The 23,953-nt window shown below is 41.1% G+C and overlaps 1 protein-coding gene across 1 annotated transcript in view; it reads right to left on the reverse strand.

The window, feature by feature from the left end:
* Nucleotides 1–628: 628 nt before the first annotated feature.
* The window catches only part of EMILIN2 (elastin microfibril interfacer 2), a 34,601-nt gene continuing 11,276 nt past the window's right edge, over nt 629–23,953 (reverse strand). The window contains exons 3-8 of the mRNA XM_051611739.1: nt 21,148–21,323; nt 17,273–19,207; nt 10,800–11,135; nt 9,628–9,666; nt 3,240–3,377; nt 629–2,334 (exon numbers count right to left, since the gene is read on the reverse strand). Of these exons, the coding sequence (XP_051467699.1) occupies nt 1,997–2,334; nt 3,240–3,377; nt 9,628–9,666; nt 10,800–11,135; nt 17,273–19,207; nt 21,148–21,323 (2,962 nt within the window). The 3' untranslated portion in view covers nt 629–1,996. The remainder of the gene's footprint in view (nt 2,335–3,239; nt 3,378–9,627; nt 9,667–10,799; nt 11,136–17,272; nt 19,208–21,147; nt 21,324–23,953) is intronic.

Below are 23,953 nucleotides of genomic sequence, written 5' to 3' on the forward strand. Positions count from 1 at the left end.
GAAAAAGAAAAAAAAGTGGTTGATATAATTGGCTTTTCAAATAAAACGTGATGGGGTGGTTGTCTTTATCAAGCTTTGAAGTCCAACTTCACTGTACATCTTTGGCTGTTGACTAACAGTTGCTCTTAGAGAAACTGCCTTCCTGCTCCAAAATACACCCAGTCCTAGCTTCTGCTTATCAGTAACACTGTCATTTCTGACAATCAGGTGCCAAGAGATCTTCCTAAACCAGGTGCTTTAAAACTCCACTTGCAATTTCCTTCCTGTGCTCACAACTCTCCGAGTGCAATCCTAGCTGCACAGGGACTGACTCAGAGCTCCTCTGTGGAGAGAAAAAATTTTCCACCTGGTATTCTCAAAAGCAGCTCAACTTCCAGGATGTGATAGTTTGCTGTGGGAAGGTCCCATCTCATTGCCTGGAAACAAGAGTTGTGAGGGAGTATCTATTCCAAAACTAAGGAACAAAGGCAAAAGTCTTGGTCTGACCTCCTCAGACAGGAAGGGCTTCAGATAAACATACCGTGCTGCTTCCAGCACAGGGAGTTCTTCCTTCACCTAAAGGATCTGTCTGTTCTGAGGCTATAAACAGCTGTTCTTCATTTGTAAGGCAAATACGCTACACAAGCCACTATGATAAATACAACTCCATGCAGCATGAACAGACTATTAAAAAGATCCATTTATATAAAGAATAGAGGGGTGACAAATTAACGGTCTTGCTCTCAGTAAAGCCTGGCTTGTTTGTTTTTTTCCTGTCATGAAAGAGATCCAAATGCCAACTCCAAAGAGTCAAAACATCATTTTTGTTACAGCTACTGAGGAGTGGCTAGTATAAGCAATAAAATACTGTTGCCCAAAATCTGTTTAAACTACAAAATTTGCCTGAGCAATATAAACAGATGCTGAGTGTTCAAATAAACCTCACTGAAAACCACCATTGCAAGAGGCTGTTACAGCAAAGACTTAGTGCAAAAGGTTGGTTTGTGCATGAGACATATCAGTTAACAAGGCTGCCTTCCTAGACAAACAATTTTTCCTCTGATTTGTCCTCTACAATGCAACAAAGAAGAAAACTTCCTTTTCAATGCAAATACTGTAGGAGTACCAGAAATAAGCTTTGTAAAAAATTTTAAGCTTTCAAAATTACTATTTTTCTAGCTAAGGACAGAAGATTCAGGTTTTTTTCTAACCTGTTTCATTCATTTCAAGCAGCAAGCTTTAATCTCAAGAGCAGCATGCTTAACTGATCCTCTTTTTTTTACTGTATCAATTGAAAATAACAATTCTAAGTCTTTTAGTTGTAGCAACTGCACCTTATGCTCACATCTGCCCAGTGGAAAGCTGAGGTGAGGTTAATTTTCTCCCTGCACAGCTGCTTTCACTTGACTGGAATGAGTCACTTGTCTTTTAGCACAGTGTTCAGCCCTTAAAGGAAAAAAGAAAACTGATGCAGATGAGTATTGTTTTGCTTTGCACCACCACAGTTAGCAACTGCATTGAACAAATTGTTTATGTGAATGCACTTGACCCAACATATTATTAAATAAATTATGGAGTAAGAAGTCATCAACCACATCCAATACAATGTCACTTTCTTGGGCCTGCTTTACTGAAAACACGACAATAGCTGACCACATCTGTAAACTTCAGCAAAGATGTAAACTTTGATACACTAGGGACAATTTGAAAAACTAGGGAAAAGACTGCAAAGACAATTTAATAGGGAATAGCAAGGGCAGAGTGGAGAAGTATCTACTGAGAACATATTTGTTGTTCTGCTTGTACAGGTCAACAAGGGCTTGGGAAGGAGTTAATTTAGCTACAGAAAGATGTCTTTTGTAGCTACCTCTGGAAACGAGACAAGAAAAAGGCCTCAGTATAGACCATAAAGCCATCACTGAAATCAAATATATAAACTGAATATATTAAAGCTTTGAATTTTATTACACTTAATTTCTTCTGAATATCTTACCCTTCTCTCCTGTCCAAGGTACACCTAAACATGAGAAATGGAAGGATAAAGGAGAACTCCACTAAACGTGGAGTACATTTCATCAGAGTCTGTGTAGGCCAGTTTGCCTCCTGTTACAACAACATTTACTTCATCTCCTGCTTTGAGGTGAAGAACAAGGTGGAATGTCCCAGGACCACCACAGGTCTGTTTCCCTGAGTAGGGTTTGTGATACTCCAGCAGTTCCCGTCTGTAGCCAGCTGTGTGGAGCTGAGCCACGCTTGCGTTGGAGACGGACAGCACTGCTTCTACATACTCATCCCTCTCTGGGGCCAGCACAGCAGTGATCAGGTAGCGCCCTTCGTATGGTGATGTGAAAATGCCTGCAGAAGAGACACAGTCTCAGCTTTTCAGAATTATTCACAATGACAGTACCTTGGCAACTACCATCCTTGGAAGTGTGCAAGTCCAGGTTGGATGGGGCTTTGAACAACCTGGTCTAGTGGGAGGTGTCCCTGCCCAGGCAGAGGGGTAGGGACTAAATGATTTTTGAGGTCCCTTCCAACCCAAACCATTCTATCATTCTACAAACAGAAAGCAACAAGGGTTACCCACTGCTACGCACAGGTAACTGACAAGGTGAGCCTGGGCAGCTGACCAACTGTCATGAAGGCAAAGGGTTGCTGCTTTATGTTAGAACCCACCAGTCCTTTGGGACATACACAGGTCTTGTCCACATTCAGAAACCTTCTGGCCTAAGCAGCTGCCATGACTCAGAGCTGGGGAAGAGGCAAGAGGCACCCACATGCTGCGCAAGTCCCCAGTAGGCTAAGACATGCCCAACACCCTCAAGTGACATGACACTCTGCTCAAGAAGGTGGCAGCCCCCAGTTACAGCTACTGGGGAGGCACTGCCTATCTTCTCCTTCCCTCCTCTGCTCCAGTGACCCAGCCAGCTGAGCTGCAGTGAGGTGGGTTAGCAAGGAACCTCACCTCTGCTACCTGGGCTCAGCCGGCCTGAGGTGGGGTGAGGAGCACAACCAGCTGTGCTGGTAGACCAGATGCAGTGGTGAGTTGGGCCTCTATGACTGGGCAGTTGTAGAAAACCAGCAGTGGCAAAGTGTGTGCCTGTCCACATCCACAGGAAGCTTTTACCTTGATGTGTCTGCTTTAGATGGACTTCAGTTGTTTGCTCAATGTGCCAGCAAGGCCTGAGATAGCATCAAACACTGGTAACCCATGCTACTGCCCGTCTGCTGTCTCTATGGGTCCATTCTTTGGCTGTTACCTGTATTTGGGTTATAATAGTCTCCGTCATTCACAAGCACTTTATTAAAGTGAACCACGCCGACATCACTGGAGAAAGGCTTCTGTGTGAGCCCAGCAGAAAAGGACACCAGGGAGGGCACAGGAGCAGCAGCAGGTCCTAAAATGAGTCAACATGAGTCAGAGTCACATCAGGATGACAACACAGCCTCTCCCTCTCCTGGTTTATAATCCAGTGTCTGTTCCTGCACATACTCCACTTGGGCTAACCTCGTCACTTGAGGGATGAGGGATGCCAGAATTAGCAGAAGACACATTGCTGGCCCAGGTCCCAGGTGTCGCCCCACAGAACTTACAGAGCATCATAATATTCCTCCCCGGGCCACAGCTGTCTATTTTTTTGTTTTTCCTTCTAAGGAAAAGGTACATGGCTTGTGAATGATGGCAGTGGAAATCGTGCCACCTCTCAATTCAACAGTAATTCTGCCATTGATCTTTTCAGGACTGAAGCTGCCCTTGGACATCTCTGCTCTCTGTCACCATCACAATAGCAACACGAGAGCCAAAGATGTGCAGCTCATGTCAGCCCTCCTAGTCACACTGAGAAGCTGTGCACAGCTTAGATCTCTGACCTCTACCAAAAGGTAGTGCAAGTAGTAACACTTTGGTCCTAAAGCAAAGAGAGCCACCACTGAGGCTTTTCTCTTGCTTTCCAGCACTTCACTTTTAAGAGACTTTTCAGTCCACAATTTTTATTTCTTTTCTCAGCAGACCTAAGACACATATTTTATGATGTCTCTCTGCTTACTAGCCAAATACCACTGTTAGAGTGGTGTTGGATGAAACACAATTTGGACCATTAAGACAAATTTTTACTTTTAACATACAGACTTCATGGCAAATGTTTAGTGATCAGCCACTCATTAGTCCCAGTTTAGTTCCCTTCCCTCTTAACCCTTCCTCTAAGGCAGGACACACTGCTAGAAGTAATCAGCTCTTGTTGTTTTCTTTAGGCAATTAGGTAAACAGCCAATACACTTAAAGTTGTCCTCAGCTGCTCTTTCTATTCTACCCTGTTCAGGTTAGGACTTGTGTCTTCTCCATGCTGTTTCACCCCTGCTCCTTCTGCCCTCGTTAAAATAAATGTTTGGTTTGCTCTTCCTCTCCATCTGAGATGTCCATCAGCAACCAATGTTCAATTCAAATTATATGACTTAAAAAGTGACAAAACTACATCTAAAATGTAAATATACAAATCCTATGCTATTCTTTTTCCTAATAATTTGGCATGGTGAGGTGGGAGGAGAAGACAAGCAGAAGACATGCCTGCACATTCAAAAATGGTAAATAACTATGTTGATTTCCCTCAGAGGCCAGTAATCAGCTGCCTCTTGTATCTTTGGAAATCTCCTTATTCAGTATTTTGTCTCATGTTCAAAAAACGGACAGAAACACCTTTTTATTAGTCCCACCTGCCAGTGTGCCTGTAGGCTCTGTGAGTGAAGCAGGAGGTCTACTCATCTAAGTGGCTTCTATAAAGCTCCACCACCTTAACACCACACTACTTACAGAAAGCATCTCATTGTATGCTCGGCTTACCCTAAGACTCAAATCAAATGAAAATGCACCTCAACTAACTTCTTGTTGGCTCACTCAGAAAGCTTCCTTTCCCCTGCAGTCATACTGCACAGACAGCAGAAACTATTTGCTGTGTGCCCAGAAATGCTGTGCTCTCTGTTTGCAGTAGCTACAATTCTCTTCAGGTTGGTGTCACCTGGATAGTGGGAGCAACTCCTGCCCAGGCTTGCCACACTTCCTGCAAGATTTTCCTGAACTAATTGCTGGAATGGTTCTTAAAAGTCTGCTGCTGAAACTACTTCAGATCTGCAGTCTAGTTTAGCATACCACCTGTGTTTGCCCAAAGGAGAAGACTTGACCCCCCTGAATATGCTGTAATCAGTTTAGTGGGCAATATAAGGAGGCTGAGGAAAGAGACAACATGTGTCTTAACCTCCTCTCTGCTTCCAGCTGGAACTGTGCCTGTCTGAAGCACTCTTAAGTCCTACTGACAGCTCTCAGCAGTGCTTTTGCAGAACCTTACAGAGAAGTGAACCACCTTCACCTACATGTCCCCACTTGCAAACACTTTTCTTCATGCAAAGATCAAAGTTCAGATTCTCTAGGCAAGTGTCAGGCTTGGAAACTGCTTTCACTTAAGCAGTTGTGGAATTATAAAAATCAGGCAGAAAAGTTTCAAACACTTGGAACCATAGGCACGGCCTGATGAAGAAACTGTTAGGCAGACTAAAAGCTTCACAAAAGATTAAACCACAGAATAAAAAGTCAGCTTTACAGCTTCTGGAGGAGGAAAAAGCCCTCCAACTTCAGATATATTCAAGAAGGTTTTGTTTGGTACAAGCAGGTGCAGATATGTGTGTGCATGGCAATCTAAGCTAGTATTCTGTGGAGTTAAAAGACCACAGAAGATACGTGGGTGGCCTTTGTTAGGTTACATCTACTTCTACCCATCTGCTAGTTGTATTTCTGATTCTCCACCTCTTTTGACTTTGCAGCACAGTTCATGCTTCCCACAGAGTTCAAGGACCAGAAGGAGGAAAAAAAAAAAAAGAAAATAAGAAAAATAATCAAGCAAAACAAAACAGTGCACAGCAGAGGCATTTTCTATCAAGATGAAAGGAGAAAAAATAATCAAGTGTGATGGTGCTGCTGAGAACTGTTCAGCAATTTGAAGGAGGACTCTTCAAGAATCTTCACAGAAGACAACCAGTATGTAATTTATCTGTCAGTATGCACTTAAGACTCCTTTGCATATGGCAGGAGTAGGGAGGATATGTCAGATTTCCTCTGCTTGGCCAATACTCCTAAATCTTAATGAGGACAAAGTGCATCATCTCAGTGACAGTAAATGGGACAAGAATATCAACAATTTATCACTCCCTCACCTTTTTTTTTTCCCCACCTCTTAATTTTGATGTAAACATACCTCATTTCCAGGAACATTCCCTATGCTCATGGGATGGCTACACAGCACAGCGCCACACTAATATCCATGAACCAGTGCTCAACAAAGCCAAGCCATTAGATCTGCTCTGCTAAGTCACAGTGTTTCTGATGCAGCTGATAACTCACTCAGCACATTATGAAGACACAGCTACTTTTCTCCCAAGTCTCAGTAACAGCTCTTTCTGCTCTTACAACTCCTACCTTTCACAATGCAGCAAGAGGTTTGCCCTAGCACTTACCTACTCATCCTTACACAGATATCCATCTCCTACCCCATCCTTCAGCTTCTCTCATGCAAACAGCAGCAAAACACAACCATTGGTGCCACTGTGGGTGATCACATTCTCATCACATACCTCAAAGTCAGCAAACACACTGTCTCCTGTGCTAGACCACTGATGTGTACTAAAGAAAATACTGCTCCTTGTCCAGTGACCAAAAGAAAGAGCTGAACGTGCAGCAGAAAACATCACAAGCACGGAAGGGTAATGTAAGTATTCTGTAAACACTATCTGGAAATCATGGAACACTTACAAAGACACAAATCTTACACGACAGGAACATCATGCTTTTATGTTTGAAACATGTCCTACAGACCTGCTGCCTGGAGTCACATTGAGGAAGTAAAGATGGTTGAGTATAATACAAGTAAAAAGAACTTAAAAGCCCAAACCAAAATTAGCCCTTTATATGCATGGATATACACAGCAGATTTGGCACAGTGGTAGGGCTCAATAGCCCAGCTGCTTTCTTTATCACACCGTACAAGGAGTTTCTTTTAGAGGGGAGCAACCACTCTCTACTGAAGCTGCAGAGTTAAAGACACAAGCAACACTGCAAAGTGCATGAAGGGGGAGGGGGTAGGGAAGGCAGTTTGTGCTTTCAGTGCATTTTTTTCACTGTGACCCTCTCTGTATGCTGGTCAGAATGTCTAAATCCTCTTCTTGGCTTTGTCTTTGCCTAGTTGTATGACCTGGGGATTGTGCAAGCATTTTCTCATCAGTTCCCAGACCAGATCATGGGCCAATTCATTACTTCTGCCTCTGCAATTTTCTTTGTTCCAGTGAACACAAATTCTCATATAACTGTAACATTGCCATGCTTCAATAACATTTGCTGCTGATGTTTAAGTAACAATTAGTTAAACTCTTTCTATATTAAAAGGGATTAGGTGGATTCTCTCAGGTCCCAACACTTAACTCATCTTTGCATAAACTCCTTGCCTGTAAAAACATAGCCAATATATAATAATGTCTCATACTCTCTCCTTAATACTTTTAAGTCTGTGATGATCTTGACCTTCTGAGTTACATTGTAAAATGCATGCAAACAGATACCTAATGAATCTGAACAACTCAAGAAATTCTTCAGGATTTGAAGTATGCAAATTGTGCCTCAGCATTCAAGAAGAGAACTAGTTTAATCCCAAAGGACAGAGCTGGAGCCCTCAGCTTCTTCCTGAGAAGTGCTTTTATGTAACAGAAGCTATTCAGAGACAGAAATAAAAGGGAGTACACAGAAGGCAAATTTAATAGTACAAGCTTCCTATTTTAGGAATCATAGTGCAAGAAGGTCTGATCTTCTTCCCAATTTGAATTTCAGTACCACAAAATGTACTGGGTGAAGACTGGCAAAGACATCATAAACTGTGGTCCTGCAGAAATTAGATACTAAGGATTCCTTGATACCTTATTTAAGCATTAAGTTCCTCCTCCAATAAGCCAAAAGTTTTCCCATGCCTAGCTGTTAATTTCCACAACACTGCTAGCTGCTGAATTCTGCCCCAGAATGCTCTCTTTCTTTATCGTTTATAAGCAGATACTGATTATTAGAGACAGTGGACGTAAATGCTCTAATTCCATGGAAGTCTTATATCCATCTGCACCATCCTTACCTCTGTTTTCTATGACTGGACCTACCACTGGGGTTTGCAAAGCATTTTGGGGGAAGTTATATGACAGATCACCAGGTATAACTTCTATTTAGATGGGTCTTCCGGGGCATGGGTCAGGGAAAGGAACTCTGTGGTCAAGCCAATGCCTCTGTGGATCCCAAGGTGATTAACATTTCTTTGCCACATGTTCCACCAAGCAGCAAACAGGCCTACTGCCTGCCACAGCCTGCCTTTCAACACTTCTGACATCCACCTACTGTTTCACACAGTTTTAGCATAAACTTATTAAAATGCGGCTGTTTATAAATGACAGTATCATGTACAAAATGAAAGAAAACCCCCAGGAAATCCATTTATCACAGAAATCTAGACATCTATGTTGGCTTCACCGTTATCAAGATAAACAAATTTTTCTTTACTTCTCATCCTCTTCCAGAAGCCTCACCTATTGCTGCTTGTTCACACCACCACAATCTTCAAATGCAAAAAGACTGCTCTAAGGCTATGACAGATTTTTAATTAGAAAGTATAAATACCAGAATTGCAGTGTGAACTCTTTACAACTCTTTTTGTCAGTCCTCAGACTAGTCTTCAGTGTATCTCTGATTGTGTTAGGTCTATCAAACTAAGTCCCAAGGGCAGGATTTTGGATGCCATAAAGCCTTAATGTTTTGTTTTCATCTATTTCTCACATTTCCTCAAACAAATTTAGATTAAATCATTCTTTTTGAAGAGGGTGTAGGAATATTCACTTTGAACCAGGATACCGTTCCTGAGGGTTTGATAATATCTTGAGTATGAGGTTGTAGGGCAGGCAGGCACTCATTCAACATATTTATCAAGACCAAATAGATGTCCCACACAAGATTAGTACCTGTTTATCATACAAATCCATACCTGAACTGTGATATTAAAAATTATAAAAAATAAAAAAAACCCACCAAGCCAAGAAAACTGCATTTAAAATCTTTTTTAAACTGTGGTTGGCAGTGGCAGCACTGAAGTCAGGAACACGAGCCCTCGTGATTCTAACAAAGCTAGAAACTCCCACGAGGAGGACCAAGTCATGTACAAGCTCACATACTAACAGTGCTTTAAGTTCTTAGTCTTTGCCTTATTCATATCTTACTAAAAAAATACTAAAATTGTCAGGAAAAAAAAATATATATTCTCACTTAAAAGGGAAAAAAAAGGGTCAGTACTGACATGTGCAAGGAAGTAGAAACCTTTTGTATTAAAAAAAAAACCACAACACTGAAATAAATAACAGTAACACAAAACAAATTATTTTTCCAAACCTCAAGACCCCCATATTTTCAAAGGATGAAGATTATATTTTAATGCTTAGGTATAAGAAAACATGTCAGATTTTCCTCAATGCTATCCTTAAATACTAAAACCAAACAATTTGTTCTCTCAACTGTGACTTTCCAGGGACTGAAATAAACATTAAGTACCTGTGCAAAACATTTCTAGCAAACCATTGCCTTACCTTGTGAGTCTGTGGTAGGAGGAGGTAACTTTGGATAACCTACAAAGAAAAAGCAGTGTGTGTCACACAGTGCATAATGGAGTATATGATGACAAAACATCACTGCAGTCTTCTGAAGAGCAGCCTTTGCTTCCACAGCAACCTACGAAAAAAGCTACTAAAACAGCACCTCCTATATAGTGATCAATTATTGTTAAGCTGGGGTGGCCATGGCGAAGGGAAACAAATTTGTACTACATTGCACTAAATCCACTGCAAGCACTACAGCAGGAAAAAAAATAATTTGTTACCCTAATGGCAAAGACTGTGGTAGTTACCAAGGATTCTACATCAGCCCTGCTGACCTCATCCTTTGTGCAGCGTTGGCAAAGGTGACAAAACCGGCACTGAACGTGTTTCCCCTACTCTGTGTCCAGCTGGAAGCTGCAAAGGCCCATTCACAAATCACCTCTGCCACTAGCCCATTCCCAAGGGCAACAGCTATATTGGGTGTCCATGGAAGGCTGAAAGCAGCAACAGGTCAAAGGAGGTGATTCTCCCCCTCGATTCCACCAAGACCACACCTGGAGTACTGTGTCCAGTTCTGGAGCCCCCAAAACAGGAAGGACGTGGAGCTCTTGGAGCGAGTTCAGAGGAGAACCACGAATATGGTAAGAGGGCTGGTGCACCTCTCCTATGAAGACAAGCTGAGAGAGTTGGGGCTGTTCAGCCTGGAGAAGAGAAGGCTCCAGGGAGACCTTATAGCGGCTTTCCAGTACCTGAAGGGGCTACAGGATAGCTGGGCACTTTATAAGGGCATGTAGCAACAGGATGAGGGGTAACAGCTTTAACTGAAAAAGGGTAGATTTAGATTAGACATTAGGAAGAAATTATTCACTATGAGGGTGGTGAGTCGCTGGAACAAGTTGCCCAGGGAAGATGTTGATGCCCCCTCCCTGGAAGTGTTCAAGGCCAGGTTGGATGGGGCTTGGAGCAACCTGGTCTATAGAGAGGTGTCCCTGCCCTTGGGACGAGACAATCTTTAAGGTCCCTTCCAACCCAAACCATTCTGTCATTCTATGAAAGGTGGCTGGTAAAGCACACTGGATCTCCGTGTCACCACTCTAGAGCAAGACCTAGCATGTCCATTGCACTTAGACAGTAGTGATTCACTATGAGTTTGGTTCTCTCACCTGGTGCTCCAGCATACCCTTCAGCAATGGGCATAGTACTTTGCCCAGCCTGGCCATCCACACTCCTAAGCCGCCCTCTGCCTGACATTAAAACCGTGCCAGGAGGCCCTGCCTCTCCAGTCTCCAGGATGACACCAGTTGTTCCAGGCAGGAAAGGCACAACTCCTGACCCTGGCAGCGCTGGGCGTGGAAGAGGTCTCGGCTGTGGTGGCTGGAGGGGGATCCTCTGCTGTGGGGGTTGGATTCTCGGCCTTGATGGAAGAAGCAGCGATATGCCAGGTTGGCGGTGCAGAGGTGTTCTTGGTGGCAATGGCTGCTGTGGTACTTCTGAGTGCCCTTTGACATAATGAAAGAAGATAAAAGATACAGAATGATTCACCTAAAACAAGTGTATAAAATTGCTTAATTTTGTAAAAAATATACGTTAGAATAAAATAGGAATCAATTTGAGGCCACCTTTCACATCAGGTGTCTTGAACCCCTCCCAACCATCACTCTTACTTTCCACACAACACCTGGCACAAGGCAGTCTCATTCTTATCTGACCCTCTAGCACTACCATAAAGAAAAGTATCCACAGAAAAAACCTGAGTAAATGAACACCAACTTAGAGATTTTTTTCCCTACTTTGAAAAGCAATTATTTTAAAATTCCAAGTACACCCATTACTAATATTTTCTGACAACAAAGGCAAAACCCTAGGATATAACAGACCAAAAAGCTTTTATTATTTAAAGGGAAGAGATACCATTAAAAGACTTTTCCAGTAGGATAGCCAACACATATGACATCAGGGTTGAACACTGCTGACATGGTTTCATTTGTGCATCTGGTCCAGTTTTAAGCCCTTTGTAGGAATAACAGCTTATTCATAAAAAGTCCGGGATTATATTTAAGAATGCAATACCCTCCCAAAAATGAAGCTGAATTACATCTACGCTAAGAACAAGAATTTACAATAGTGTAGATTTTAGCAAATACAATGACAACTTTTACACAGAATAATTAGAATTTCATTCTAAACCAACCATTACTATTGGTTATTTGGGTTGCATTTTGAGACTAAAACATGGCTTTAGATGCAGGCATGAAAGTGAATTTGGGGAAATGGACAAACATCCCCTTGCAAATTTAGCTGATGCCACTCATCACACCAGAGATGTCTGCCATGGTCCACAATGGAGACCAGGGCCCTGAGGTGTCAGTGGTCAAAATAAAGCACTTCAATTCATCACAGTCCAAAATCAGCCTGGATAAATTAATCAGTGGCCAGGGCTAAACCAAATGGCTGTGTCCAGAAGCAGATGTGGTGTGAGGCTCCCGCTGGCTCTGCTGAGGGACTAGGGACCCCCAGAAGGGTCTTACACTGAAAGGTGAGAGCTTAAAGACCAAGTCACGCAGGCATCGGCCCTGATGCACAGCCAGGGCCCAGACAGTGTTGCTGGGTCACTGACAACCCACGTGCTCAACACCTGCACTTTACCCTTGTCGATCTCCTTGCTTGTTTTCAGCCTTGTAAAAAGTCCACATAAGCCTTCCAGAGCACTGGGACGCTGTCTGAAGTCATAGCCTTGCACCACCTGCATTCATTTGCTAGACATGCCTGCTGAGGAAAAAATCCTTCTGAGCTTTGCTGGCTGACTTCAACTGTCAGGAGGATTGAAACTTACACAGTCAATCCACCACAAAGCTGCACCAAAGCTCACTCAGTAACTCTACCCACCAGGCAGAGGACTAAAGAATGAAATGTTCTCTTTATATGTATTAAAATTATTCTAGTAAAAATCTCAGGATTAAAAATACTTTTCAAAATTGTCAAAAAACCCCTTAAAATACTAAAATGAATTGTTTAACAGAGTTGTTAACTTGGTGATACACCTTCTGTCCACAGTGGCATAGATTTAGACTTTCAACTAAGATCCTCAAATTAACCTCATTCAAAACAGAAATTGACAAAACACTTTACATTGGGACACACATACTTGTCATTTCTCTAGTCAATTAAGCTGAGCTTTATTTAGACAACTACTTGGGCTGACAGAGGGAAAATGAATACATTTATCTGCTTGCTTTGCTAAACCTTTCAATTACAATCAACAGTGCAAATCGTGTGCAAACTGTTTCCTTGCATGCAACATCAAACCAGCAATAGTCAGAATTATCCAAATACATCTCCATAGAGCTAAATCCACAATTACCTGCCTAAAGCTCAACTTAAAGTGCCAGTATGGCAGTGTGGGTTGAGAGGGATCTGTTCTGTCATCTTCATCAACCTTTTTGGCCTCTTCTGCCGATTTGCATCACAGCAAGACCAAGTACCAGTAAATCACAATATAAAGATGCTAACACTGGAGCCACCCTATCCTCACATTCAATTCCTTAACATGTGTTTTCAATTCACAAACCAATGAGGAAATGAACCCCCAGTGAAGGCTGGCATGACTTGTTTAAGCTTTGCTGAGCCGCAGACAACACAGAAGTCTTCCCCATCATCTTCCCATCTACCTGGGAAGGCAAAGAGCTGAGCTGAGATCATTACACAGCTGAGGCCCTGAGCAGCAGTGTCCTTGCTGCACTAATTGTCATCACTAGTATAAGTGACAACTTGGTTACCATGTCAGGCAACAGCTTCTGCTCTCAGATGCCCACCCACAACTGAAACAGAAGGATAAGGTTCCCTCTTCAGTTGAAAATACGGATACTTTTGTTCCCCTCTTTCACTTAAAAATATTTTATTTTATCCCATTTGTTCATCCAGGCAGCTTTAATGTGCAGTTTACCTCACTGAAGGAGGAATGATTTACTTGGAAGGAAGACAAGCTGTGAGTTTGATGCATGAGGAAGGTGGATCTTCAGGGTGTGTCTGTTTTTAGTATCGTCCTGCCCCAACCATGCTCTCCTCAGCCCCAACACACACGGAAACAAAGTGTGCAAAACAAACTAGTGGGTAAAGCAATCTGTGACTAAACTCATGAGAAGACAAAAAGATCTGACCTAAACCGAAAGGTACCAAAGAGATTTGACAATTAGGTTACAAAGCACCATTTTGCACAAGCTCATAGGGAGCCTAAAGGAATTGACTACGTGACTCTCTCTCATCAACTACAGTAACTACAATACTAAGATTTTATGTTGTCCTTTATCCATGCTGTATAGAGCATATATTTGATTTCTTAGACTGTAACTCCAACAGACATTTGACTTTTGCTATTGAAACCTTGCTGCCAAGTCAATTACCAGAGGAACTGCAGTTGAGGTCAACTAAGCAAACTGCACTCCCAGCACAGTATCTGGCTGCAAGACCACACTTCTGACCCTTGGAAAACTTCATGAATATATATGAATAGGCAACAAGTTAAAATAAGACCACTAATTTCAACGTTGTTTCAATTTTGTGCCATCTAAAGAGCCAACATACCCACAGAGATGCACAGAACACAATGAGAACACCAAATTACCCTACAAGATTTGGAGCTGGGGACTGTTACCGTTCAAGGTGGACAAAGAGCTGCTGGATTACACTACCTTGGCAAGCATATCGTGCATGGTCCTCCACAAGCTTAGAGCAGACCACCACCTGCCTTCACCACCACCCTGTGTATGAAGAATGGCAGGATGCTGTGCTACCTTCACAAGAAATTGTAACAAAAAAATACAGGTCTGACCTCTGATACGGGCATCTGATGTACAATCATTCACTAAACAGCTTGTTAGCTCGAACTGAGGCACTTCAAACCTCCCAATAAAAAAATCTGAAGAAAACACAGCCATATTCCTAAAATCAGGGTCATTTGACTTTGCTCAGGATTACAGTGCACTGGGCTTACGCTGCTTGGTAAGATTTTTCTATCATATTTCTTGCAATGAATCCTTGCTTTACTGCCCTCAACAACTGTTGTTAGTAACAATTTGTTTCTGTTTCAGCCCTTCCAAAGTCAAATGACATCATTTGAATGCTACGACGCGCTGGCAAGAGTGCATCAGAAATTCAACACCAATCTACAGCCAGGACTGAAAGTTTTATTTTCAAATGATATCGAAAATCGGAGAGGATGCTGCAGATCATGAGCATAAAACCAGTAAAAGCCATACCCAATTCATGAAACAGAGATACCAAACTTCTTCCAAAAAAGGCTCTTTTACCAAAATCTTTCAGTAATTCCAGCCATCAAAATTTACCCTGACTGCTGTGCTAGACAGCATTATTGTAATTGGAAACATCTGGGGATTGAAGCATGTGCTTCACAAATCCTTCAGAGGCCAGAGACACCCCACAGCAGTGAGGGATGCTCAGAGTACCTGCTCCCCAGTGTCAGCAGCAGTGTCCTTCTCCACGCTTTAACACTCAATGGTGGGTGGAGGACTCTGCCCTGAAACTGCATTATGCTACAAAAACCCAGGCACACCAAGGCTTTTTAATGCTTTACAACATTGTAATAGGGGCTGATAAATACAAACCCTGAGGCTGCTCAAACACCTGCTTTAAACAGAAGAAGAAGAAAGATTACTGTGTATCTTGGATCTTTCTCCTGTGTTGGTCCCTAGTGCAAATTCTGGGCGAGATGGATGAGAAATAGGATTACACACATACATCATACTGCATTTTAATAGAGACTGGGTCTGCTTTTGCAAAATCTAGGAGTGAAGGTTCTAACCCTGTTGAATTAACTACAGACTTCTCCAAAATAAATGTCTGAGAATTATGGACCCCCTGCATTCTCCTTCACTTCTTCCTTTAAAGGAAGAGAAACCTATCTTTCTTAATTTCATACAAGAGCTTCTCATCTCAGGAGGATTTTTGTGTCAAGTACTGCAATGCATTTGGTTTTAAGCAATTAAACAGAACAAATGCATCTATCACAGGCTTCCTAGTCTCCACCTCAGAGTGAGAAGGATATTCTTAGGAAGAATTTCTTTACTGATAGAGTAGTCAGGCACTGGAACGGGCTGCCCAGGGAGGTGGTTGAATCACCATCCCTGGAAGTATTCAAGAAATGTGTAGATGTGGCACTTCAGGGCATGCTCTAGTGGGCATGGTGGGGTTTTTGTGGATTGTGTGTTGTTGGTTTTGTGGGGTGTGTGGTTGTGGGGCTTTTTTTTTATTATTGTTATTGTTTGGGTGGGTTGTTTTGTTCCCTTCATCCTCTCCCCAGGTGGATGATGGGACCAGGTGATCTTAGAGGTCTTTTCCAACCGTGACAATTCTGTGACTTTTCCCCGCTGGAATTACTTTCAGACCTTTCATGAAGCACAACTTGTCTATCCAAGCAAGAGCGCTAGCAGTCCCACATCTTATCTCCTCCAGCCACCACCAAGCGCCACAGCCAACAGACTCTTCCCTCAACACCTCTTCATCTGATTTAAGGCCAGTCACAGAAATAGGCCTCATACTTATCTCACACATGCACAGAATTAAAACCGTAAGCGTCAACAAACTGAAGAGCGCAATTTCAAAACGGTCTCCCAATTCCTATGTTTCTGCACCATGCTAAAACAGATAGGAACTCAGCTTCCTTCTGTGAACTTTGACTTTTCAGAAAAACAATGGGTTACTGAAATTTGGAGCAAGAACTGCAGAAAAAACTGAGTAGCATCTGGCAAGGTCTCTAAGCCACAATGGCAAGGTTCACCAAGGTATAGAGTTCACCATTTCTTAGCCTTCTCTGCAGAAGGGAAGGAGCGTCCACTTCTCAGACACTCTAATAAAAACTTCAAGCCACCTGTGGAGGTAGACCTGAGCAAACATGTTAGAATACTAACAGAAGCATCTGAGGTGGGAAAACTCTGCCAGCTGGGGTGTGCACATATTGCCAATTTCCCAACGATATTGTGGGAATGCAAACTTCTGGCAAAGCTACGAAGCAGAAGTCTTATATTGCCACACCAAGATATGCCAAAGCTTTTTTGCCAAAGTCCTAAATCAAAGAGCTGCTGCTGAATTATAATCATTAATTCATGCTAAGAACAAAACATACAGGGAATCTTTCTTATCATAAATTTTAATTCCTTTGACTTCATTTTTCTCCATTTAATTTTCAGTTTCCCCCGAGGAAGAAAGAATAATCTCACATGAAATAAACCAGAACAAAATAAAATCCAATCAAGTTAAATGAAATAATACCTACTGATAGCTATCAGTTAAAACGTACCATAAACACACAATCCAAAATTGTTACTTTTTCCACTCTCCCTATTCTGGCTCAAAGTAAACATGAAAGCACATAAGACTACTTTCTTTTTTTTTTAAGGTTTGTTTTGGGTTTTTTCTTGTGAGAATACTTTTAAAAGCACTCCAAGTCCTCTATGGTGTTCTAGAGCAAGGAGCCAAAATTAGAGTCACTACAAACACACAGCAGAAATTGTGTAATATTAAATTTTTCCTCCCTCATTCAGTTCCTTTATAAATTATTCAGAAAATAAAGTCAGTTGAAAAACAAACAAAAAAAGCCTTAAAAAAAGCTAAAAGAACTTACTTGTGTCAGACTGAGATTTCAGCACGCCTTCAATGTCTGTGGTGATTTTGGAGACCTGACTATTAAACTGTTGGATGGAATTTTTGAGGCCAGAAATGTCAGTGGAATGAGAGGCTATAGTTCCATTCATTTCACGAATGCAGTTCCATAAGCTGCTCACATGCTTATTCAGACCTTCTTTTATCTTCTGCAAGCTACCTGAAACAGAGTCCAGCTTGCCACAAACTTTTTCAACACGTGAAACCCTGCTCTCAACATCTGAAACACCCTCCTGGATACCTTGGGTATTTTCTTTGCACTTACTAAGATCATTCAGGATATGGTCATTCAATTGTTCTAGTCTCTCCTTCACTTCACCACAGCAATTATCACTGGAATGAGCAGTTTGGTTTGCAAATGTCCTCTGCATTTGATCGATTTTTCTGAAGACACCTCGCTGTGTTTTTCTACAGGTAGAATTGACACCCAGAAGCTGCTCCTTGCAGCTGCTCAAGCCATCTTGAAGATTCTTCATATCTTTATCCATGACACTTAGACTATACCGGAATACACGTACATCTCTTTGCATTTTCTGGATGTCACGTTGGTTACCCTTAATTAAGTTGAGTTTCTCATTAAGAGAGCTATTTAGAGATTGCAGAAGAACCGAGTTGTTCTCTGTTTTCAAAAGCAAGTGATTGTATCTGTTGTTACAGTTTTCTAGCTCTTTCTGAAGGTCCTCTGTACCTTGTGGCGCAGACTGACATTTCTGCCCACAGAGGTGTTCAAGCGACAGTAGTTTGTTCTTCAGGAAGTTAATCTCTGCTGTAAATTGCTCATTTGCCAATCCTGCATCACTGGGCAAGATGGGCCCAGGATTAATAAACATTCCATCTGGGTCTGTGGTATTGGCAATCTCTAAAATAGTGCCACCTAGCCTATCTTCTAGTGCCCGGAGCTTTTGGTCAAACAAGTCTCTCAGTTCATCTGCCTCAGCAGCGATTGCACCACGGAGAGTTTCCTCAACGTAAAAGCAATGCTCTTCAGCATTTCGTTCTGTAGTATTCATCCTCGCATCGAGTTCCTCAAACCTCTCACCAAACATGTCTTCCAGATCTGGAGTTGACAATCGACTGATTTCATTATCTATTCTGACGTTCAAGATCCTGTGTGCTTCTGCAACTCTGTCAATCTTCTTATCTAAATCTTCTATCTGTTGGTCAAAGTAATTTCTCTCACTCTCCTTGCAACAACTGGACTTGTTTGATGGAATCTGAGTTCGAAGAGTATTTATTTCTTTCCTCAAATCATTCTCTTTTCCTCTTATAACGTCAATTATTCCTAAACAGTTGTTTTCATTGTCATCACACTGCTGCTGGATATCCTGTAGTTTGTATTCACAGGAATTCTTCAGATCTGCCATTTTCTTTTCAAATCCTTCCAGTAATTCCTGTCTGAGGGACTCAAATTTTGAGTCTATATACTCCTGAAATATATTGTCACTAGGCATTGTTATTGTAGGTCCTTGTGCTGCCTCCTGCAGTTGTTTCAATTGTCCTTCATAGCCTTTTACTTTTCCATTCAGTTCCTCCAGCTTGTCATTCCTCATCTTCAAGGCTTCTTTGACCTCAGCTAGCTCAGACTTGATATCTTCCATTTCAAAATCAATAAAAGGGTCTTTTTGATCTTTATTGCTGAGGAGTCCAGGCAGATGAATAGTGTCCATTTCACCACCAACTGCACTATCAGGCTCTGGGCGGTCATAAAGGTTATTCAGCCAAGTGACCAACACCTTACTGGCATCTTCTTGGACAGTCAGCTTTAGGTTTTCATTCACACCTGCCACAGAAGACTGAAGTTCAAGCACCGATCGCGTAAGTCTAAACAATTCATCCTCGAGAAACTGCATTTTCTTCTCATAGGGAGAAGGTTCCGGAACTTCTGTTGGCTCTGCATCTGTTTCATGGAAACAACAAAGTCTGTATATAAATATTCCCAGTGGTATCTGTTTTAGTCAGCTAAGGCTAATTTCACTTCTCTTTAAAGCTAAATAATCATTTAACCTGCATAATGCTTGTTCCCTTTTCTATCCCTCTTTCCAGTAGCTTATAATTAAAATATTATCAAAACACTCCCAACTAGAAGTTTGAGCACAGTGACCAGTTTCTGCCAAGACCGTTATAGATCCACACACACCACAACACAATCACCTTAGAGTCACTGCAAGTCAAGATACGGAGTGTTATCCCAAATAATTATCTAATATTAACCAAACCTGCAGCTAGACCACCAACTGTTTTAGTTTAGAAAACATTTAATATCACTTTAATGAGTAGATATAGATGATAATTTTTATTTGTGTACCCCCATATACTTTTGCCATTATGCACAGTGGGGTAAATTCTATTAATACATCATCTACATTCCTAATTGTGATTTTGCATTATATCTTTCATGCAATGCGTAATTCAAAGACCTTTGCACAGTTAAAGAATACTATTACAGACATTAAAAAAACCCCAACAAACTGACAACAGTGAAGTTAAGAAGCAGAAGTGAATAAGATAATATACTTCTTTACAGACACACAACCTTTTAGCATTAGAATAACTCTTTCAGATTATGAGTATACAACTAAGGATAAGAAGAGTGCCCTGTCAAGTTAGGACTACATTGTGTTGAAATGGTGTTAAATCTTCAGATAAAAGAAAACAAACACTGGTTCCAAGTTATACATTCTGAATTCACAGCAGAGAGCAACCCTGAGATAGGGTCTGAAAGACATGCCAGTTGGAATTTTTCCTAAGTTTTAAACTGTATTTTGGCTTAAAGACATTACAAAGAAGGTAGGAAGTTACACATGCACTCTTCAAGACTGGCAAGGTGGCCAATTCCTTTAATAATAAAAAAGTCTGCACACATAGAGCATAACTATTACATACACACCGGTCTATTTTACATTAATTACAGTTCTTTCAGGGTCAGAGCAGAAAGAAAATCTCTAGACATAAGCACTGTGCAAGTTACTTAAATATATTATTTTATTATTATCTTTTGGAAATCGTATTTTAGGTGTATATTCAGGCTACAAAAATATTTTAAAAGCTTGTTTTTAAAGCACATAAATGATCTATAGGATTTCTTTAAAACCATGTATTCAGTTTAAATCCATTCCACTACACAAAAATCACAAGTGGAAATCTGACTAAATGTTACACATTACACTAATCTTGGATGATGTGCTGGAATAAAGTCCTTCAGAAGGCAACATCTCTTTATCATTGTTTGTTAACACAGAAGAGGCATAATACTGCAGTAACAGCACACCCCTTGCCCTTTCAGAATACACTATCTTCTACACACAAATATCATTCCTTCTTTAAGGTGCTTTTTCAGCAACTGATGCGGACCATTCCCTTAGCCCTTAGAGTTAAAGCAGGTAATTTAACACGAATCTGTAAAATCTGCACAAGACCTTGAACAAAACACTGAAACTCCTGGGGAGCATTAACTATCGTTAAAATTAGCACCTGGTGGCTTTTTTGTTTTAATAATAGTTCCTCTCAATTAGGTTTTTTTTTTTTTTGGACGTTGAAGAAAACACAAAAAAAAACCCCTGTAAATTGTTATCAAAAAAACCAACCTTAATGTAAAGATTTTCCTGAACCATGCGTAGACCACACTGGCATTTATGGCCAGTGTTTTACACCCACCCCTCCATTATTCTTCAGAAAATTCTCTGTATCAAGATTGTTATTTCCTGGCTATTTTTTTCCTACCACACAGTATCTTCCACATGGGTTTTGTACCTGCCAGTCCCTGTGTTTAATAGAAACCATAATGGCTCTTATACTTAAAAGACAAAACAAGAAACAAAAACTCAAACAAAAAGTTACCCAAGCCCTTCTTCACAACAGCTTTTGCTGGTGTTGTTGGCCGACGAGCATTGCTGGGCTTTTCTGCTGGGCCTTCTCTGCAGTCTTCCCCTTTGTACCCGGGACAACATCTCCATTCCAGCTCTGTTACTGTCTTATATGCAACTGTGTACCGAGGTCTGAAACTTGTTCGGTATCTGCCAAAACAGAAAGCATTTTAAACAATCTGTAACTTAACCTGCTATTTAGATTAAACCTAAAATGTAGAAGTTGGTCGTGTTGGGTTTTTTAAATTAAAATAAATTAATTTAATATATGCTTCATTTTTCTTCTTCAAACATCAAATTAACAGAAGTTTCTGTCCAGGTTTTAGTCATGTGCACTCAACACAGTCATGCCAGGGAGAGCAAATATGGCCACAGAACAGGGTCCTTCCTTTATGAGCAGAGGGAAAATGCCTTGTGGGAAGAGAAGTTTAGTCTCAAAAGATACTGCTGAGCGTAACCAATGTATTTCACTCTGGATTCCTTTTTCCTCTAACTGCTTTTCCTTACAAACACACCCACAGGCCTGCACTGGCAGCAGCTCTTCTTGGCATAAAAAAAATGCTTCTATCTGCTTTATCCCACTTGTCTTTCCACAGCCTCCACTTAAACCATTCCTCAGAACCTGTATGTATGGATGAGTCAAAGCTAGGAAGGACACTCCAGAGAACGACAAAATGCTGAAAGCTGAGTCAGATAAGGACATGAAAGGAGGTGTCAGATGAAAGGCTATGACCAAGGAAGGAATCAGCTCTCTACTTTACTCCTCCAGTTAATTTGAAGAGAGTCATGCAGACAAACCTATGCATATGTTCTGCACATACAACTTTAAGTTTACACGATTAATGATTTGGAAGTTAACAAATAGCAAAGTGATTCTAATTGTGCAACTTTCTTTAACCAAAGACTTCTTCCATAACTTCCTTCAGGACACAGACTGCGTGTTCAACTACAGACACTTTGGTATTCCACTACACCATATGCAGGGGCTGTGCTATTCTACAAAAGCTCCATCAATTTCATGTACAGTTCATTGAGAGATGAGGAAAATAAAACAGGGATTCATTCCCTGAGGTCTGTAAATAGGTATGCTTGGAATATGCACAGCAATAGAAACAAAAAAGTTACCCTGATTTCCCACATGAATTCCTTTCTCTGAATAAGACTAATACCATACTACTAACCTCCCTATCACATTTTCAGATTTTTTTTCCTTAATATCGTATCAGATTAGAACAGTTTGCATCCATTAATGAATGACAGACTCACTCCATAGCTGAGGTGTCCCCAAAGTACTAATACAGGCAAAAGATACAAAAGACAGCAACAAAGGACTCAACAAACTCTGCAACAGATTTCATTCATAGCCTGGCTGGGCTCACAGGGAGCATATTCTAGGACAGAGGGGACACAGTGCAGAACAGGCTGCACCAGAAGCAGCCGTGCTATCACAGAAAGAAAACCCCAACAAACAACTACATGTTTCATTAAAGGAAATCTTTTCTTGTATTAATATGCAAAATTCTCTATTGTTTAAAAACAACTGGTAACCTGCTACTAAACAGAGTAAGATAAATTGTACACTGAATGCAAAAGAGTTTTTACTGAAGGTCACAGAGTAAGAGCTGAACTGTTAAACTTCAAAGCTTCTCTTGCTACATGTGTAAACAATTGCTGAAAAAAATATCTTTTTTGGTTTTTTACCTTCAGAGACATAATTTTAATATAACATCCCATATTTGATACCCATTTGCTATTGCTTTTTAGTAAGCTGCTTAGAAAACATGGGGCAGGGGGGTTAAAATGTTAATTACTAATTTCCAACCATATCTTTCCCAATTCTCCCACCATGTATTCTAAATTTTGCACTCAGGAAATAATCAGTGTGATTTTGCATTATTACTTTATCTATGACTTCTGATTTAAGGGGACTAGAGGCAACATATTCTTTCCAACTATTTTTGGGCCAAAGAGTAGTGTATTCTAATAAGGCTCTGGATTCCCTTCTCCTGTCAATCTTCATAGGAAGGCAGGGGTGGGCAAGGCCATCATCTGTCTATTAGCTGCTCACAACCAAAGTGGTTTTCTGTGGTTGTCAGCTTTTCAGGTTCTGCCTTGGACCACGTAGACTCTGAGTGGGTTTCCCATCCTTTTTTACCTTCACAACTGCATATATGAAACAGCTGTAGACTGCACTCCAGCTCACCATTTCTTATACAACTGCCACCAAAAACATCTGCTGGATCCTGTCCACAAATGTAAGGTACAGCCATCCCCATGGTCAAGTGCTTTAAAAATTGAATAAAGGCGTGCACCATAGAGGGCACCACTGGGAAAGACAACATCCTGACCACCCAGGAACTTCCTTTTCCTTCTCCCTTATCTGGTATCAAACCACATCTCGTGAATGTAATTTGGGTTTGATTCCTTTCCTTCCAACTAGCTGAGACAGTCAGAGGAGTGACAGGAATAGCTAGGTACTTCAGTGTTTTGAAGTGGTTTGAGAGAGTCATTACAACCTCTCTCACAACCACCACATTTTTGAAATGCAAACTTTGAACTTGTCAGATCAATTTTCACATGCCGGAAATGGCTGTACATACTTTCCTCTGATTTCCATAAAATACTACTCCAAACTTTTTGTGTGTTTCTGTCTATGCTTTCAGGGCCAAACTCCCTCCTGAAAATTGCAGTATTTTTACTATCTTAAAACACCACTGATACATTTCTCTATTTTTCCTAACAAAGTTTTAAGAATGCAGCTCAGACAAGATTTATAAAAG

Source organism: Apus apus, chromosome 2 (assembly GCF_020740795.1).
Source record: "Apus apus isolate bApuApu2 chromosome 2, bApuApu2.pri.cur, whole genome shotgun sequence".
Taxonomy (NCBI): Eukaryota; Metazoa; Chordata; class Aves; order Apodiformes; family Apodidae; genus Apus; species Apus apus.